General features: G+C 46.0%; 4 protein-coding genes across 4 annotated transcripts; 3 read left to right on the top strand and 1 right to left on the bottom strand.

Annotated features, from left to right (window-relative positions):
- LOC8065128 (peroxidase 45) lies at nt 3,091-4,785 on the bottom strand. Its single transcript, XM_002437468.2, has 4 exons — nt 4,430-4,785; nt 4,146-4,343; nt 3,873-4,032; nt 3,091-3,715 (listed from the first exon to the last, which is right to left on the bottom strand). The coding sequence occupies exons 1-4, from the start codon at nt 4,652-4,654 to the stop codon at nt 3,336-3,338; spliced, it is 963 nt and encodes a 320-aa protein (XP_002437513.1). The 5' UTR covers nt 4,655-4,785; the 3' UTR covers nt 3,091-3,335.
- LOC8065127 (peroxidase 16) lies at nt 8,241-9,626 on the top strand. Its single transcript, XM_002438885.1, has 4 exons — nt 8,241-8,450; nt 8,547-8,744; nt 8,880-9,039; nt 9,241-9,626. Exons 1-4 carry the CDS (start codon nt 8,241-8,243, stop codon nt 9,624-9,626), a joined length of 954 nt encoding a protein of 317 aa, XP_002438930.1.
- On the top strand, nt 11,954-13,275 carry LOC8065126. The gene is made up of 2 exons (XM_002438884.2): nt 11,954-12,489; nt 12,833-13,275. The coding sequence occupies exons 1-2, from the start codon at nt 12,170-12,172 to the stop codon at nt 13,074-13,076; spliced, it is 564 nt and encodes a 187-aa protein (XP_002438929.1). The 5' UTR covers nt 11,954-12,169; the 3' UTR covers nt 13,077-13,275.
- Nucleotides 15,695-18,552, top strand: LOC8065125 (L-type lectin-domain containing receptor kinase IX.1). Its single transcript, XM_002438883.2, has 3 exons — nt 15,695-16,606; nt 16,893-17,436; nt 17,544-18,552. The coding sequence occupies exons 1-3, from the start codon at nt 15,769-15,771 to the stop codon at nt 18,313-18,315; spliced, it is 2,154 nt and encodes a 717-aa protein (XP_002438928.2). The 5' UTR covers nt 15,695-15,768; the 3' UTR covers nt 18,316-18,552.

Below are 19,048 nucleotides of genomic sequence, written 5' to 3'. Positions count from 1 at the left end.
TTACTGTAGCACTTAAGGCTAATCATAAACTAACTATGCTTAAAAGATTCGTCTCGCGATTTTCAACCAAACTGTATAATTAGTTTATTTTTTATCTACATTTAATATTCTATATATGTGTACAAAGATTCGATGGGATGGATAAACAAGGCCTTATTGAAGGCTCGCTCTCATGATCTCATCAGTCATCACTGACCGAGTCCTCCATAGGGTCACCACACCGTCGTCACGTAGTTTTCCTGACGACTGACCAGGAGCGTCGTTGGAATCCTGTGATGACTGTGTGTGATGAGTCGTCTCCCGACAGTGTGCCACAGCGGCAGTTTGTTCGGATGCGAGGCCGTTCCAGAGTCCAGAAGGTGATGACGACTCGCTCACACTGAAGCAGTCACCGTCGGATCGGGACTGCGATGGCCCTGTGCACGACCTCACGCCGGGTCGGTCGTCGCCGCGCCGGGGACGACTGTGATGATTTTGCATACACATAAACATAACGCATACTATACGTACGTAATATACAAACAATATATTTCTCCCTCCACGTACACACTCAATCAAAATTCAAGAGATCGAACCAGTGTGCATTCCGGCACATGTGGTTTAGTTTGCTCGGCTCAAGTTGCATTGTGTTTGTTCCAAATTGAAGCCCATTGGCAATTAGTCATCACCGGCCGGAATTGCGCGTGATTTGTTCACAGTGTATAATTTTTTTTGGTTATTCTTGAAGTACATGATTTGTTCGAGATGTACTATAGCTTTCCTGTTCAACTAGTATAAATTTTTGTTCCACCAGAACAAACTTGAGATTATTTCAGATAACTAATAATCATCAATTGATAGCTAGACAGTCTATCTAGAAGTACAAGTGCTTAGAATTTATAGCAATTTTTTGTGAACAATTTATAGCAATTATTTGGGTCTAATCCTTGATTACTTCTTTCAAAACATAGATGAGTGAGGGGGTGGTCGGCCCACCTTGAGCTTACTTAGAGCAACTTCAGCCCAAGTCCCTAAACTAAGTCCTTAAACTTTTATTTACAAGCTATGATAAAAAAAAGTAGGGGCTCAAATTAAGACCCAACTCCAATGGAAAAAACAGACCAAGTCCTTATCTCACATATTCTTGTCTTGATTTATGGGTGGGGAGAGGAAAGTGGGTGGGATCCACTAGATATGGGGGTTCTAGATGTGAGGGGCTGAAACTATAATTTGGGAGGGCATAGAAAATGGGAGCCCAAGTAAGAGGTGGGTTGAAGTTGATTTTTTTGAATCAAGTCCCTAGATTTAGAATAGGGAATTGTTTATGAGGTGGATTGGAGTTGCTCTTAATCTGTTAGATTATGGAAAGCAATATTCTAGCTTCATTTAGACCACCTTATTTGTTATATAAAGTTACAACTACTTAAAAAAAACCCAAAACTCACACAAGTTTTAGCTCACAACCTTTTATTTTTGAAAAATCTGTATGTTACCCGGGCATTCTTTTTGTTTGCGTCACTCGAATTTATGGTCGTTCGATGTTTTCCTTGAGCTGATCTAGTTTGTCCATCTTTCTTTACTCTTTGCTTTGTGGGTCCTTTTTGTGAGCTGCCACTCTTTGGATTTTTGGGAACCACACCCATTAACTGCAACTCTTTGCACCGTGTGGTGTTACTCTCCTTATTTCTCACACTCTTAGATTCTTACAGTCTCTGATTATAATATTTACATTGATTTTATCGGTGTAAATTTCTTGTATCACTGGTGTAAATATGGTTTCTTTATCGGCTCTATGTAATTTGTTTGTAATATTTGTTTTCAGTTTGAATTTCTTTCAATTTGCCTTCCATAAAAATAATCTGTCATTTGTATTTTGCTGCAATCTGGAATGTGTATGTTTTCTTTGTTTTTCAATTTGAATTTCTTCCTATTTGCCTTTAATAGAAAAAATTGCCACATTTTATTTGATTTTTTATTTGTCTTTCTTTCAATTTGTTTTTGGTAGAATTAATTTTGGTATTTTTTGAATTTTTATTCAGTTTTTTCCTCCTTTCTTTTTTATGCGGTCCCTTTGATATAGATCTTGTAACATTAATTTCGGGTATTTGATTGTCTTCTGTCACCCGTTTTTTACTTTATGTGAGATTCGAGTGTTTTAAAAGCTTCTGTCATGGCGACAGTACAATGGCCCATGTTAAAAAAAACAATTCTAAAATTAATCAGCTATCCATAGGCACAAAGAAGCACAATGGATCTGTTTCAAGGATCCGACACACTTGGAGGTGCACCGGAACAATCGTGCCAAGTGCCAAAGCCAGTGTGTCCCCTAGAATTGGACATGCAAAAAAGAGTTTTTGTCTCTATTTGTCAAAAACTCTTTTGCAAACCATGATCTTTAGCCCCAAATTAGACTTGTCAAAACAAGCCCTTAGGCAGTACAAGTGGGGCATCGAAGTGGGGGTTAAGCCTCTCTCTGGATGGTGCAACGATCTTTCAATTTATACAAAGTCAAATAATTTGCAGAATATGTGTACCGACAATGAAGCATGAATTTAAATAGTGGACTATAGCCGCGCTATAGCGCTGCTTATAGCTTGTGGAGAGAGCCAACACTAAACTATTGCTATTTTTCCGCTATGTCACCTATTACTGATATATTGCACTTTAGTGTCACTAAGTCGCTTAGCTGTAGCTTTAAAAGAGTGCCACTATTTCGGTTTTACCTATAAAGAGTAACAATTTAGTTATTATCTACTAGCCTTTTGTTGCCAAGTTGTTATTTTGAAAAAAAAAATTGAGCACTTGAGTTCATGAATCAATAATGCCATATTAAAAGTAATGTTCTCTAGACTCTTAGATCCTTGGAAACATATTTGTGTTTATAAATTTTTATGATTCTTATGTTTTTTATGAACCGATTACTCTTATTTTTTCATGGCTTCTTTGAAACCCGCTATATGTCATATAGTTTTGATATAGCTGTGCTATAGCTTTATAGCTTCTGAGAAGAAGATGCCGTCATTTATTATAGCCCGTAATTTTAAACCTTGCAATGAAGACCACGGTTGTGCTTTAGACAAAATGTAAATGAGCTAGAAGACGAAGGCCATGCATAAAGAATGGTTGCTTGAGATGGCAACATTGAAAAGAACACACAAGGCCACATGGCCCACATGAGGAGCTCGTATTATACACACATCAGCTCCCTTAATCAAAGCCATGATGAGCTTATTGTAAATTTGTAATTGTACAGTCATTGTAGACTACTAGTAGCACTGTACTGAGGTCAATTAATGTAGTAATGTACGATGGTGTCAAGTGCCAACCTGCCGGCGAGGTTAACTAGCTAGTAGTAACTAGTTCGGGAACCGGCAGTCCCGGCGTATCTCGCCGCCGGTGGCGGGCGTCTTGACCCCTATCCTCCCGAGCTTTGTCATCGCCGCCACGAAGTCGGCGAAGAAGGCGCCCTGGTTGGACGCGTAGTAGTTGACCGTGCCGCGGGACCTCGTGTCGGAGTAGAGCACCTGATCGGAGCCCAGGAGCCCCTTGCCGCCCTGCAGGTTCCGGTAGAAGGCGTTGTCGAAGCCCACCGGCGACGGGTCGAGGAAGGCGAAGGCGTTGGGGTCGGAGCTGCAGGTGTCTTTCAGCTGCGACGCGAAGCCGGGGTCCATGGTCGCGTCGCTGCCGATCCTGTACTGGAAGAAGGGGCAGTCCGCGGCGCCGAGGGTGTGGGCGCCTGAATAATTCACGCACAAGGCAAGTATGGCGTACGTGGTCAGGCTGGCATCTCATGTCGACGACGACGTGCATGGCACACAGAGTGCAGGACAATTATTCAAGCGAGAGTGAGGTGGATTGTGACGTGTACGTGAGCAGTAGTCGTCGTCGTTTACCTGACAGCGCGACCATTTCAGCCTGGGAGAAGCCGAGGCCGGAGAAGAAGGCGTTGAGCTGGTCGAGGTTGAAGTTGGCATGCGGCAGCACGACGCCGTCCCTGGTGGACACCCGGCCGTCGTACCGTCCCAACTCCACCTCGTAGTACGGCCCGCCGCTCTGATGAGAAACCAATGCATGCGTGTAACTGAAAATGGTATTGTCTCTGGCGGCAGTGCATTTTTGCATATAGTATATGGGTGATTTCTCTGTCGATCGGTAGCACGCAATACCTGGTAGACGGATTCTCTGGCTGCGATGGCCATGATGTCGGCGCAGGAAACCTTGTACTGGCATTGCGGGTCGCTGTCCACGGCGGCCTTGGCGTTCAGGATGGTCTGAAACCCCTCCGGCTTGAGCGACTGGTTGTCGCTGTTCCGCCACTCGTCGTCGCCGTTGGAGTTCACGATCATGATCGACGCGTCGCAGCCCTGTCGTACAAAACATACCCCGGCCGGCCGGCTGGATCAGATCCTGGCCGTGTCCGGCGAGTAGTATAACGTATATTACGACGTACCCTGACGGCGCAATCGTGGAAGAAGAGCCTGAGCGCGGCGGGCGCGGAGATGGGTGACTGCGCCATGGACTGCTTCACGGAGCTCCGGACGATGACCTCCAGGTTAGGGCAGGTGCTGGCATAGTAGTCTGTCTTCAGCTCGGCGACGGCAGACGGCGGCATGAGACCCGCGGACGCGACGAGGGCGGCCACGACGACGACGAAGCTCAACCGACCACTCGCCATCGATCGACCAAGGGTTGCTTACCGAAGGATGTTGCGTGAGTGCTCCAAAAGTGTGGGGTTTTCAGGCTGTGGCTAGCTGCAGCTGGTAGTTTCGTTCAAATCGAGGTCAGTCTGAAAGCGATGGTGCATCTGGAATGGAGGCTCTCCATCTGCATGGGGTTTATATAGCACGGGGGCGTACTACCGCGTGGCTTTCCTTGACCTTTTTAACTGGCAATTGGACCAACTTGAGGTAGATACGATGGTTGGAGTTTGATCCAAGTGATATGCATGTTCGTATAGTTTAGCAGATGATACCCGCGTGATGAAATGACACCTCAATTTATTTACAGGGGTGCATGTAGTAGGGTCGGTGTTAGGATGCTGCAGCCCTAATCCAGCCTGCAGGAAACATCCATGTATCTTCATGTCTCAAGTGGTGTGTATATTACAAAGTCAGCCCATGTAGTTCCAAATTAGCTCAGACAATACTCTACACCAGAGAGTGTAGAGTACATTGGCCTATAGGCTATAGCTCTAGCTCCGGTCCAACTCTATTCCTGGATCCGCTCCGGATTAGCCGTCAAGAATAATTCTGAAGGCATCCATTCTTCAGCTACAGTCACACGCTAAATAGCTGTTTAATTCCTTCGAACTTCAGGTTCAGGAACCAGGCAGGATTATTGCGTACTAATAATCGCGTCACTCTTTCTCAGACCCCAGACCAGAAAATATGTAGCTTATTATATAAGTAAATTCGTGCTGATTCAGACATTGAGATGTGTACAAAAATTTTCTATCAGTATGTCAATCTGTCACAAGCTGTGTCCATGAAAATAATATAATTCAGAAACCAGTATCTTAGAGGGTGTTTGGGACTGCTCCACAAACTCCATCATGGAGCAGCTCTAAAAAAACTAGAGTTTGTGGAGTACCTCTTTAGGTGCTCTCACAACTCCATTTTTCCTTGAACCGAGTGCGTAGAGCTGAAACCGTTTGACTAAAAAACATGAAGCAGAGCTGAAAAACATGGAGCAGAGCAGTCTCAAACATCCCATTGCTATATTACAACTAGAGGGCACCGACAGAATTTCCACAAAATTTGTTGCAAGGCAGCACGCTGGAAGCAAAAAGAAAAAAAATACCACAAATTATCAAAAAATCAGAAAGATCTTGATCCCAATTTGTTATACTTTAATAATCAGTGACAATAAACGGTCATTGGATTCATTCCATTTTCTAACCATGCCATTATGATAAATAATTTAAGTATCACCCTAAATTTGCATAAAACACTTTAATTTTATATATAAATTACTAACACTAGTCCATCAACCCACGCTCCCGCACGGATTAGAACTTTAGAAGATATAAGTATTAAGTAATGTTTAATAATCCTTTTGCTTCAGTTGATAAGATGACATTTTGTCGTTTTCTAGATATATTATTTTTACTATGTATCATCTTAGTGTATAGCAAAAGCTATCTATTTAGAAAACTCAAAACGTCTTATAGTTTGAAATAGAGAGAGTATATCTGGCTAATAAAAAATTACTTATATTAAATTATATGTTTTCTATTGTTTATTTTCTAACATAAGAGACATAATATATATTCATATTTTTCCTTTTCATGACACCTCTATATATTTTAAATATAAATTACTTTGAATCTTTACCTTGCTCTTGTTGCATAATGTATATAATTACTTTGAAACTTACCATTAATCATGGATTCATGGTGACTCTTGTTGCATCTTATGAAGTCATGAATTTAAATTTTGATTTTTCAAATTTTATTGTTATCTGTTGCTTTGCATTTTTCTCTCCTCAAGTAAAGTTAAAACTCTTGTGTTTATTGTATCTTTCATTAACTCTCCATTCTATACTTTTTAAAATAAGTATTTTAGGTCATAGAGTATGTTCTTAAGTACTATTGTTATGTTCTTAAGTACTACAATAGCATAAGTCATTATTTGAAACATGCATCGTATCACTTTAAATGAGTTATAGAGCTTGAAGTGAGATCTTGGACCAGGTAACAGAGCTAATCTCAAGAGAAATTTAATATTTAAATCTTACCACGATTAACTTTTTGCTCTAAATTATTCTTAAAGGGCCAGAAAAATATAGCCACCAGTGGTCTCCCACACTTCTCAAGATGATTGAATTTTCCTATCAAGATTAAATTTCCTGTTATGGTTATACTATCAATACAGACATGTCACACATTTTAGTTAGAATACATAAATACATCTAAAGTAACAATCTATATAAATTATATGTTGTGGTTACTAATGTGGTTTTAAGAATTTTTATTTTTTGAAACCTTATCATGAATGCTGCAAGAATTTTTATGGATAGCTACAAGTAACAACTAAATCTACATCCAAATTGCACATTCATCTCTTAAAATTACCCTCTTCATCTCAACTTTTTTTCTTGGAGCATTCACTAGTAGAGAAATAACCTTTCATCCATGGCCAAAAGTTTTTAGTCCTGGTATAAAATTGCAACCGTGACCAAATGGAGGACTCAATCTCCCTTTAGCCACGGTTGTAACGGAAACCAATGCGTGTCAGCGTGGGAAGCTTTAGTCTCGGTTTGAGACACAAACTGAACTATCTATTTTAGACACGAACCCGAACTATGTAGAAGATGAGGATTATGCAGACATTCTTGGCTGGATAGGCGGAGGAGAAAGAGCAGGGGAAGAAATTGAAACCAACGAGGGTTTTAGGGTTATATATGAATCGTACTAGAATTGTTCTTTAGACAGGGTTGACACCAGCAAAACTTATACGTGTTGGGTGGTGAATGGTTGCTGACCATGTCTGATGTCCTGTTGGGCATCACGTTGGCACATGCATGGTGATGATGAAATGTGTTAGTGATGTTAAACAACTCATGGAGGCTACTTGAAGAGCTGATTTATGATGAGGTCCTGCGGTTCTCTTCAATACTAGTAGTATCATGCTGCTAAGTGCTAACTTCTCTTTTGTCAAAAAAAAGTGCTAACTTCTCAAGTTTTTTCAGAAAATTATAGCAGAATTTAAATGGATCAGAGAAATCCATCAGTGCAAACTAACCGATTTATCTTCTGATTTACAAACCTGGCAACATATATAGTTGAATCTCCTTGATAGTCCTTGCCTCGAGCTGCGTGCATACTGCAAAACTCGGAAGGTCACACGCTGAATATCATCAGAAAATATTTTGCTCTGAAAGGGTTCTTCAGACTTTGAGAGTCGTTAGACCTCGATTTCTCTTTCTAAATGTACTAATAAACTAAGCAGATATGCGCAAGTATAATAGAGGAGAGAATCAAGAACCCACAGTTTTATCGTCTCACACCGAGGTCATGAGCTGTGATCAAACCATGGATACCAACATCAGTCTCACTCTCACATTGACCAATTGTGTAAACAAGAGGTTAATTAATGGGTGATAGCGCGGGGATGCCACACGCCCCCTCTTGTCTTCTATATAAACCCACGCTGTCATCGCTTTCAAACCACCTCGAGCTCATGCAGCTTAACGGCTTTAGCTAATTTAAGAGAGATTAGTAAACAAACAGCAGCCTTAAGAGCGAGCCTAGTGGCAGTACCATGAGGCGCCTCCAGCTCCTGGCCGCCGTCTTCCTGCTCGCGTTCACGCCGATGGCGGCGGCCAAGCCGCAGCTGAGGCCGGACTACTACGCCGGCGTCTGCCCGAACCTCGAGAGCATTGTCCGCGGCGCCGTGCAGCAGTCCGTGGCGCTCTCGCCGCTCTCCGCCCCGGCCACGCTCCGCCTCTTCTTCCACGACTGCGCCGTCCGGGTACGTGCCATTAATCATTATAGGAGCATTACTGATGCTGCCGATCGTCAGAGCTTGGGATCGTTGATTCGCCACTCTTGTGATCTGTGAATTAAGGGCTGCGACGCGTCGGTGATGCTGATCAACCCTGCCGGCGACGACGAGTGGCGGAGCCTCGACGGCATGACGCTGAAGCTGGAGGGCTTCAGCACGGTGATGAACGCCAAGGCGGCGGTGGACAGCGACCCGCAGTGCCGGAACAGGGTGTCCTGCGCCGACATCCTCGCCCTCGCCGCCAGGGATTCCGTGTTCCTGGTAAGTGCGCGAACGGCGAACACCAAGTCATGCACCACGCATGCTGCTCTGCTCCTCGATTGCTTTCGTTCTCGATCGAGCTGATCGTGACTGTCGTCTCTCTCGCGTGAACACACGTACGTACGGCCGCCGCAGAGCGGAGGGCCAGACTACACGGTGGAGCTGGGCAGGTTCGACGGCAGGGTGTCGACTTGCGGCAGCGTCGTGGTTCCCCATGGCTCGTTCGACCTCGACCAGCTCAACGCCTTCTTCTCCGGCCTCGGCCTCAACCAGACCGACATGATCGCGCTCTCAGGTACAAATATCCACGCGCACGTGTGCATGCATATATATACAAATGTGTCAGCTGCTAGCTAGTGGAACACGCCAAGAGCATGCATGCATGCATGCTGCCGTGTTTAGTTTACTACTACTACTACTACTACTAGGAGCATCCTGCACCATTGCAGTAATGCATGCTCGTCGCTAACGGCCGTTCTTGCAATAATGCAAGCAGGGGGTCACACGATCGGCGCGGCGTCGTGCGGCTTCTTCGCGTACCGGGTGGGCGAGGATCCGGCCATGGACCCGGGGCTCGCGCAGGAGCTCCTCGGCCGCTGCCCCGGGGACGGGCCGGCGGCAGGGTTCGCGTTCCTGGACAGCACGACGCCGCTGCGGTTCGACAACGAGTACTACCGGAACCTGCGCGGCGGGATGGGGGTCCTGGCCTCCGACCAGGTGCTGTACGCCGACCCGAGGTCCCGCGGCGACGTCGAGCGCTACGCGGCGGACCAGGACGCCTTCTTCGGCGACTTCGCCGCCGCCATGACAAGGCTCGGCAGGGTCGGGGTCCGCACGGCGGCCGACGGCGAGATACGCTGCGACTGCAGGTTCCCCAACTGATGGCATGCATTGGATCTTGTGTTGCTTCTGTGACGTCACTCGTGGACGTGGCGCGACTAGGTGTGACGTGTCTGTACTTGTTGCATTGTTGTTGACTGGATTGACTGGAGGTTCAGAAATCAGAAGGCCGCGTGTCTTTTGGACCCAGGATAGATCTTCTGGGCCCGGTGGGCTGCAAGTTGGGTGTGAAGGTCCAGGTGTCCGTTGACAGAAAATGTAAGGAAGGCTGGCGGTTGGCCCATACCAGCCCATCTAAATTTACTAGGAATAGGAATACTTTGTGTGTATATCGTCTTGTGTTCTACTTCTACGTATGATCCAGCTGAATCATCCTTCTTGTGTTGTATTGTATGATCCAGCTGAAACCGACTCGGGTGCTCAAAAGAAGCTGAATCTTGTGCTGAGTAGCTCTTGTTCACCCTAGGCTTGCAAAATCTTAAGTTGGATGTAGTGCTAATCAGTGCTATCTTGTTGCTTACCATTTTGCCTAGTGTTGTGCCTTTGCGTGAAATTTTAATTAGGCCAATTACCTCCGGCCATCTAGCGACAATAAATCCTTATAGGTGATATCAGAGCCAAGCCTCCAACTAAATCCTTACAGTAAACTATGGCTAGCAACAATGTCAGCAAGCCCCCACACTTTGATGGCAATAGAAGGATGTGTGCACATCTAATCTAAAGGCTATGGGGAGGAAGATTTGGGAGGGGGATTACTAAGGGATACTTTGTATTGCTTGACTTGAAAGCTCCAATCCCAAGTGAGGAACAAAAGTTCCAACTGAATGATCAAGCACTCAATTGCATATATGAGACACTTGATCCCAAGGTTTGGAAGATGTTAGAGGAAGCATATGACGGTACCTCCACCATAAAGGATGCTAGGTTGTACCTCTTTAAGGACAAACATGCTAAGTTCAAGATGTTTGAAGGTGGAAACGAGCCAGCTAGAGATGTGTTCCACCGCCTTAATGTCATAGTCAATGAGTTAAGGGCACTTGGCACAAGGTATGGATGATGAGGATTTCTCACATAAGTTCTTGCGGTGCCTCCCTTCCAAGTTCAAGAACCATCGTCACCATGGTATTGAGAAATGGAGTAAAGGACTTCATTCCCACATAAGCCTTGGGAGAACCATTGTCACCGTGATATCGAGAGAGGGGCTAAAGGACTTCACTCCCACGCAAGCGTTGGGAGAGATCATGACTCATGACACCTTTTGACCAAGAGGAGAGTGATCAGCAAGAGGAGAAGTAAAAGAAGAAGAGCATAGCATTCAAGACAAAATCATCAAGATCAAGAAGAAGATTGAGGAGTGATGATGATGAGAGCAACGTGTTCTTCTTTTAATGTCACGTGTTCTCCTATCCTCCTCTCTCTTATTTCATCTTGTAATAGTAGCACCAGCTAGTTAGAGCCGACCCTCATCTGCAGGGAGTGGGAGAGAAAGAGGAGATGTGGACCTTACATACAAGCCCCACATGTCGGTCCATGTGAATACAAAGTTAGCAAGTCACATTGTCACGTTAGCAGAGAATAGCACAATACCTGTTTGGGCTCGAATGCCACCTAAACACAAGTTAAGTTTAAGGATATGAAAATGGTAATTTATTAGAGCATCTTCAAGGATTTGGCAAATAACATTCTATCCATATTTTTTTTAGCAAAATAAGAAAAAAAAACCCTTCTCTAACAGTTTGACATCTCAATTCCTCATCTTTTTTAACTTGGCATATCTCTCTGTCTAGCGCGCAAATATGCGCATGGACTCCGTACTTAGCATCGGTCTTTCTTCTCATACTTAACAGAGCTCTTCCTTCGCTTAGCGGGGCTCTTTGTTTACGTTAGCGGGTTTTGGGGTTTTTAGAAACAAAATTTGTCAAGCTGTTGCAGTTGTGATCTTTTTTCTTCCTATATTATTTTGGGAGTTGACAAGGAAACAAATTTTGCCAAACGGTTGAAAATGCTCTTAGTTGGCAACTTAGATGACATCCGACGTTGGGAACTTAGATGACACCCGACGCCAAAGTCTAAAGACTTCAAAATAATAATTTATGAGTTAGAGCACAAAAATATATAACATGCCAAATTAAGAATCTGTCATAAATTTTACTACAAGTAATAATGCTTCACGCGTGTGAAAAATCACTGACCAGGCAAAAAAAACACATGGCAACATCAATTTGAGTACCACTCCCAATTTATGTTTTCATGCCCCAAGCCCGAAGGAAATCCGAAAACGCAAGAAAAAGTACCGGACGGCGCCGTGCCATGCAGCCTTGTTCAGACATCAGAGCAACTTGAGCTAGAGAACGAAGGAGCGCTCAAAAGATCTCTCCCCCTCCAGAAGCTCGAATTTCACCATCCACTCCAATTCGGCCAAGTGGCGTCTTGGCCATCTCAAGATAAGCCCTCCTCTCCTACCACCGGCGCCTCTTCTTCTCTTCCTCTTCCTACTCCGCAATCACCAATCAGGAGAGAAGTGAAGCTAGCATTCAACAAAGGAAGAAGCGAGCGAGCTGACAAAATCGACTGACCATCCATCCATGGCTCTGGCGCCGGCGCCTCTCCAGTGCTTCCTCACGGGCAGCAGCAGACCGGTGTGCACGGCGACGCCGCCCAAGCACGCGAGGAGGCCGTCGAGGATCTCGTGCAAGGCGTCCGGCGACGACAAGGACAAGGTCCCGTCGGGAGGGAATGATCTTGGGGTCAAGCTCGGGAAGCTGGCCATGGTCGCGCTGGCCGCCGGCGTGCTGGCGCTCGGCCCCGTCGACGGCGCCTTGGCGGCCAAGTCCGGCGGCAGGGTCGGCGGGCAGGCCTTCCGGTCCGCGCCACGATCGTCCGGCCCTCGGATAAACAACTCCAGGTAATCTTTAGCGCCTTCTAGAGTGATCTGAATTGTATGTTATCTGTCGGAGCTCATGGATCTTTCGCCAAAGTTCAGTTCTACTTGTGTTCAGTTCAGAGCTCAGATTAGATGACGTCTTCCTCCCACCGACTACGAGCTCTGAATGTCTGAAACTCTGAATTATTGTGAAGATGGATATATAGCTTTTGATCGTCCTTCTTGATGGTTTCAGTTTGTTTTCAATCATTTGCAAGAATCTAGAGTAGCACGACACAGGCGACTGAAATCAGTTGTGACATGAATCCATGCGTGCTGCGTCTGCTGATGCAAAAATGTTATCATGCATGTGTGGCATGCGCAGGACGAACATCTACATCAACCCGCCGGTGGCGCCGCCTCTGGGCGGATACGGCTACGGGAGCCCGTTCTTCGGCGGCTACGGCTACGGGTGGTCGCCGTTCAGCTTCTTCGCGCCCGGGCCGAGCGTCGCCGTCGGGGTCGGCGGCGGCTTCGACACGCTCGTCCTCTTCTTGGTGCTGGGCGCCGTCGTCGGAGCTGTCAGGCGGTTTCTCAACAGGAACAACGATGATTACGACGACTACTGATTATCAAAGCTAGATGATGTAGCGAATGTCATCCTTCACCTTCATGTGTAATATATGGCGAGATTTTTTTTTTCGTGTGGAATCCTAGGAACAGAGTGTACTGATGCATCAGGAAGTGTATGTAATAATTTTGTTCAGTGAAATGTAATGAGAATAACATCTATAGTTAGGGACAGTTGCAAACAGCCAAATACTCTAAGCATCGATCGAGCCATCGACTACACTGTGTGTGTAACAGGAACATGGAGTTAAAGTTGGCGTCGACAAAGTTTAACTTCCGTCACATCGAATATTTGGACACATATATGGAGTACTAAATATAGATTATTTATAAATAACACAGCTAGAGAGTAATTTGCGAGACAAATCTTTTAAGCCTAATTAATCCATGATTGGACACTAACTGTCAAATAAGACGAAAATATTACAGTACCTGTTAAACTTTAATACCCTAACCAAACACCCTCTAATGCTTAGGGTGAAAGTAGCACTGGTAATTTCAGATCCGAACCAAATTCAAATTTCGAGGAAATAGAGAAAAAATTTAATATCCATATAGATACAGATAATTTAATCCCATCATATTATGATACAAGACAAGATACGGAATCAGCAAAACCCGATGAATATGGATTATCCACAAATTTTATGGATTATTTGATGTTTAAAATAGGAATAGAAAATTTCACTCCTCACAAAGAACTGATATACAAGGTTTGGGTGGTTGACCACATCAGCGATCTGTCATAAACCAGAGTAGCTTTGGGTGGTTGACCACATCAGCCATTTGTCATAAATCGGAGTAGCACCACGACCTCTTCATACTATCTTGGTGAGGGCATTTGTGTGGCACAGTAGAAGTATCGTGGCCGCGTGGGTGTGGAGATGCACTCGGGAAAGCTAGTGGCAGTGGCCTTCGTGAGGAGTGTGGCGTGGGGTCGTGACTTGTGGGGGTGGAATCGGTGGCATGGCCGTGTGGGTGGACTCTAGGAAAACCAGTGGCAATGTCCATTGTGGAAAGGGCAGCGTAGGGCCATGGCTCGTGGGGGTGAAACTGAAAGTTTGAATTTACCGAATCGAGAAGTCAGGGGTAGAGGGCTCAAGAGGTCAAGCCTTAGAAGCCATTTTCTAGATGGAAACAGGAACGTGGAGCTATACTTTATAAAGTTGGATGTCTGATTTTCTCTCCATAGCTATCGATAATGAGTTGAGTGACCTAGAATTGATATCCTCAGGAGGAATGCCCATGAGCACCCCTGGCCTTGCAAATATTGATAACAAATTGACCTCCTAACAATGAAACCAATTCTCGTGTCATCAGTGGTCCCATCGTTGTTGTCGTCGAAGTCATATTAGGTAACAAACTCTCATGCAAACATTAGTGATGATTTTGTGAATAGATTTGTTTGAAATAAATATAAACAAACTAAACCTGAAAAAATGCTTAACTATAAATGATGGATGAGGCCATCTCAGCTCCTTGCTACCGGCGGCGATGTCGTGGAGGAAGGAGGCCTTGAGGCGGTGGTGGTGAGGTGCTTGGCAGTGGCTTGGAACCTAGAATCGGTGGTTGCCATCTCCTAATCTAATGTGCTACTCACTCTATCCTAATATAAATCCATTCCTAAAATCATATGAAGTCAAACTATTTTTAGTTTAAGTTGAACCAATTTTGTATGAAAAGAATGAGGGCATGTTTAATTCGGATCCATATTAGCACTAAAGTCAGCATCTAAAATTATTACTAGTGGATCTAAACAGACCTGCTAATAAACATGCTAATTACTAGTTGGAGCTACTAACTATTAGTGTCGTTAGCTGCTTTGGAGCTGATAATAATAGGTGCTAACATACACCTTTGACTCACTATACGACAACCTATTAGCATGAGGATCCAAACAACTCCTATTAAAAGATAGGAGCTTATTTTTAATGCTAATGAATCCAAACATGCCCTAACAACGTCATTTTCTTAAACACGCAAAAGGCTTGCACGTCTTTGTACTAAGGTTGAGAAAATTTCATACAACACGGCTGCGCCTAGAGGGTCAATAAGTTGTACATGATCGGATCCTCCCCCTAGCAACGTCGTCATTGACACCAAATAAACATATGATGAAAATATATGCCATGATGTATTTAGTGTTACTAATCCCGTGTCATAAATATTGGTGCCTTGTTCCGTAATTTAATTTGGTCAAATATGAAAATTTGACTTAAAATGATTTGAAAAGTTGATTTATTTGAAACGAGAGAACATTTGAAAAAACAATCTTTGAACACACATGACTTTCTTACTCAAAATGGCATTGCTGGGAAGTTTCAATTGGCGAATGGTTTCATCTATACCAACTACCAATGTCCCACTAATGTCCACACGGTGGACAAAGAAACAGACCACCAAAAAAATTAAGAAGAGTACACACGAACAATAATTAAGAACTACATAATCAAGTACTTTGTGTACACGTTAGTTCAGCTCTGACGTGAACATGCACATTTTTAGCACGTAAACAAAAATCGTGGTTGTTCTCTCAAAAAAAAAAACCGTGGAAAAGACCCACGCACAGGCGACAAAGGCGACGAAACGACGACCCCTGTGCGTTCAGCAGAGCAGCCAGCACCCAGCAGGTAGCGCAAGAAGATAAATATACACTTCGATCTTATCCTTCCAGAAACTAAAAGCTTGGCCATGGCTATGGCTAAAAAGGGAGCAAGCAGCCTTCTCCTACTCAGCCTCTCCTCCTACCTCCTCTGTGTTGCCCATGCCGCCACCTCGCTTAGCTTCAGCTACAACTTCTCCGACGCCGGCGTCCTAACCGGCGCCGACCTCACGTACATGTCCAACGCCACTGCCGCCAGCGATCGGATCGACCTGACCAAGGACACGACCTGGAGCACCGGCCGGGTGGCGTACGGGCAGCCCGTGCCGCTGTGGGACAACAGCAGCACCGGCAATTCCATGGTCGCCAGCTTCACCTCCAACTTCACCTTCGCCATCACGCCACACAACAGCACTTTCGGCCAGGGCGACGGCATGGCGTTCTTCGTGGCGCCGTACCCGCCGTCTCTGCCGCAGGACTCCAACGGCGGCTTCCTGGGGCTCTTCAACAACCCCAACAACACGGCCAACGCCTACTTCCCGCCGACCGTCGCCGTGGAGTTCGACGCGTTCAGGAACACCTGGGACCCGGAGAGCACCGTGAACCACGTCGGCGTCGACGTCAACAGCATCGTCTCCGCCGCGTACGCGGCGCTGCCGGACGCGAGCTTCAACGGGACCATGTCGGCGTGGGTCAGGTACGACGCCAGCGCGAGCACGCTCTCGGCGACGCTGCGGTTCGACCACCTGCCGGAGCTCGGCCTCTACAACGTCAGCGCCACCGTCGACTTCAAGGAAGCCGGGCTGCCGCAGCAAGCGGCGGTCGGGTTCTCCGGAGCCACCGGAGATTTCGTCGAGCGGCATCAGATCCTTTCGTGGTCGTTCGAGTCCGCTCTCGTCAGCGTCGCCGCCGGTGACAACACGACCGGCAAGTGCCTCTCCCTGTTTTTAGCTTTGTTATTATATTTCTCCTCTTATGTGATCTGTGAACATAAGTGTGTACTGCTGCTTCGCCGAAATCAAATGCATAAAAAATTAAATAAATCTGTGAACGAGATGTTTATCTTGGATCGATGATTTGTGCACTCTCACTGTATATGCATAGTGTTGTTGAAAAACCACTGGGGAAATATGTACGCTCATATGCCAATGACGTGTGTTTTATAAGCTTCTGCATTGGCTGTTGTATTTATGTATGCATCTTTAAATGACAGGAACCAAAACATCAAACATAGGCCTAATAGCCGGACTGGCATGTACTGGGATCTTCATACTACTCATTGTAGCAGCGTGGCTCAGCTACAACAAATACCTGAAACAAAGGGGCGCCAAACAAACACAAGAACCACCTCAAAACACAGAGACTCCCCTCCACCTCGATGGAGAAATGGACGACGAGTTCGAGATGGGGGCCGGGCCTCGGAGATTCACCTACAACCAGCTGTCACAGGCGACGCGAGGTTTCTCCGACGAGGAGAAGCTCGGCGAGGGTGGCTTCGGATCAGTCTACCGTGGGTACCTGCAGGATCAAGGTCTCCATGTGGCCATCAAGAAGGTCTCCAAGACGTCGAAGCAGGGGAGGCGAGAGTACGTCTCCGAGGTCACCATCATAAGCCGCCTCAGGCACCGTAACCTCGTGCAGCTCGTCGGGTGGTGCCATGACGCCGACGAGCTCCTGCTCGTCTACGAGCTCATGAGCAATGGCAGCCTTGACAAGCATCTCTATAGCACAGACAACATTCTTACATGGCAAGTCAGGTAAGAACTTGATCAGTCAGCTTGTGTTTAACTAACAGTTTATGCATGCTTGTCAGATATTACAAGTTCAGTTTTCATTTTTGGGCGTGGATGATCGGATCGATCGGGTACGACATTATCCTTGGCATGGGGTCTGCGCTCCTGTACCTTCACCAGGAATGGGAGCAGTGCGTGGTGCACAGGGACATGAAGCCGAGCAACGTGATGCTGGACTCGTCGTTCAACGCCAAGCTAGGGGACTTCGGCCTGGCGCGCCTCGTCAACCACAGCCGCGCCGCGCACACCACCTGGCTCGCCGGCACCATGGGCTACATGGACCCAGAGTGCGTGGTCACCAGCCGCGCCAGCGTCCAGTCCGACGTCTACAGCTTCGGCGTCGTCCTCCTCGAGGTCGCCTGCGGCAGGAAGCCCGTCGTACTGGAGGAGGAAGACGAGAGCAGAGTGCTGCTCGTGCAGTGGGTCTGGGATCTGTACGGGAGGGGCGAGCTCCTCGACGCGGCGGACCCCCGGCTGAACGACGGCGGCGGCGGCGGTGGGTTCCAGCCGCTGGAGATGGAGCGGGTGCTATGCGTGGGGCTGTGGTGCGTGCATCCGGACTACGCGTCCCGGGCATCGATCCGGCAGGCCATGAGCGTGCTCCAGTTCGAGGCGCCATTGCCGGAGCTCCCGCTGGAGATGCCGGTGGCGACGTATGGGCCGCCTGTTGCCAGGGGTCACAATTGGTCAAGCACCACGTCGTCGTCCGCAAGTGCCAACACCGGAGGCCACTCGTCGACTAGTGACCGGACGGCGGAACACTCGTTAGGCTCGTCGGACAAGAGCAGCACCCATGGCCTTTTGTCACTTCCAAGTTCCAACACGAGGAGTGCGACGAAATAAGGAGTTTTTCGGTGTATGATACTGTGAGAAGAGAAATATGTAAATTGCGTATGGAACAGGGTTGATCCTGGACACTGAATGCCTGACCTGTAAAGTTCTAGGATGTTGCCTATAGCAAGTTCGCCTAATTTAGTGACTGAAACTGGTATGGCCAATTGGAGGATACTATTTCATCGATGGCCTTTAGAGTTTACACCGAGACTTGTCCTAAATTAACCCTATCGGTTTCCTTGTTTAGATGTCAAATTTTTTTAAATTTCGCTACCGTAGCATTTTCGTTTGTTTATAACAAATATTTTCTAATTATAAACTAACTAGAGTCAAAAGATTTGTCTCACAATTTACAGACAAACTATATAATTATTTTTATTTTCGTTTATATTTAATGCTTTATATATGTGTCGTAAGATTTGATGTGACGGAGAATCTTGAAAACTTTTTGGTTTTGAGGTGAACTAAACAAGACCTAAATAGTCCAATTTGGATTGGCTAGCTAGCCGATGCGTAGCTCGTCTGTATGTCGAAAAAGCTAAACAACATCCTATATTGAGTTGAGGTTGGCTAGCAAGTAGCAACTATGATCGACCGCTAACAGGTATATCTTCAAAGAAAAAAAAATCATATTTCTTTTCTTTTTAAAATACTCATCCCTATAAACACGCGTACACAAATCTTACTCCTACGAGCATCTCCGATGGACTGAGTCAGCAGATCTCGAGATTTACGAAGTTAC

Source organism: Sorghum bicolor, chromosome 10 (assembly GCF_000003195.3).
Source record: "Sorghum bicolor cultivar BTx623 chromosome 10, Sorghum_bicolor_NCBIv3, whole genome shotgun sequence".
Lineage (NCBI taxonomy): Eukaryota > Viridiplantae > Streptophyta > Magnoliopsida > Poales > Poaceae > Sorghum > Sorghum bicolor.
This window is presented reverse-complemented; position numbering and strand designations above follow the sequence as displayed.

What these genes read in the sequence shown, in the direction of transcription:
- LOC8065127 (XM_002438885.1), top strand. Translation starts at nt 8,241, where the DNA reads ATGAGGCGCCTCCAGCTCCTGGCCGCCGTCTTCCTGCTCGCGTTCACG. An exon ending in TCCACGACTGCGCCGTCCGG is followed by an intron (nt 8,451 to 8,546) that starts GTACGTGCCATT and finishes CTGTGAATTAAG; the next exon opens with GGCTGCGACGCGTCGGTGAT. An exon ending in CGACATGATCGCGCTCTCAG is followed by an intron (nt 9,040 to 9,240) that starts GTACAAATATCC and finishes TAATGCAAGCAG; the next exon opens with GGGGTCACACGATCGGCGCG.
- LOC8065125 (XM_002438883.2), top strand. Translation starts at nt 15,769, where the DNA reads ATGGCTATGGCTAAAAAGGGAGCAAGCAGCCTTCTCCTACTCAGCCTC. An exon ending in CGCCGGTGACAACACGACCG is followed by an intron (nt 16,607 to 16,892) that starts GCAAGTGCCTCT and finishes TTTAAATGACAG; the next exon opens with GAACCAAAACATCAAACATA. An exon ending in ATTCTTACATGGCAAGTCAG is followed by an intron (nt 17,437 to 17,543) that starts GTAAGAACTTGA and finishes CGGATCGATCGG; the next exon opens with GTACGACATTATCCTTGGCA.
- LOC8065126 (XM_002438884.2), top strand. Translation starts at nt 12,170, where the DNA reads ATGGCTCTGGCGCCGGCGCCTCTCCAGTGCTTCCTCACGGGCAGCAGC. An exon ending in CCTCGGATAAACAACTCCAG is followed by an intron (nt 12,490 to 12,832) that starts GTAATCTTTAGC and finishes TGGCATGCGCAG; the next exon opens with GACGAACATCTACATCAACC.
- LOC8065128 (XM_002437468.2), bottom strand. Translation starts at nt 4,654, where the DNA reads ATGGCGAGTGGTCGGTTGAGCTTCGTCGTCGTCGTGGCCGCCCTCGTC. An exon ending in TCCACGATTGCGCCGTCAGG is followed by an intron (nt 4,344 to 4,429) that starts GTACGTCGTAAT and finishes TTTGTACGACAG; the next exon opens with GGCTGCGACGCGTCGATCAT. An exon ending in TGAAATGGTCGCGCTGTCAG is followed by an intron (nt 3,716 to 3,872) that starts GTAAACGACGAC and finishes TGAATTATTCAG; the next exon opens with GCGCCCACACCCTCGGCGCC.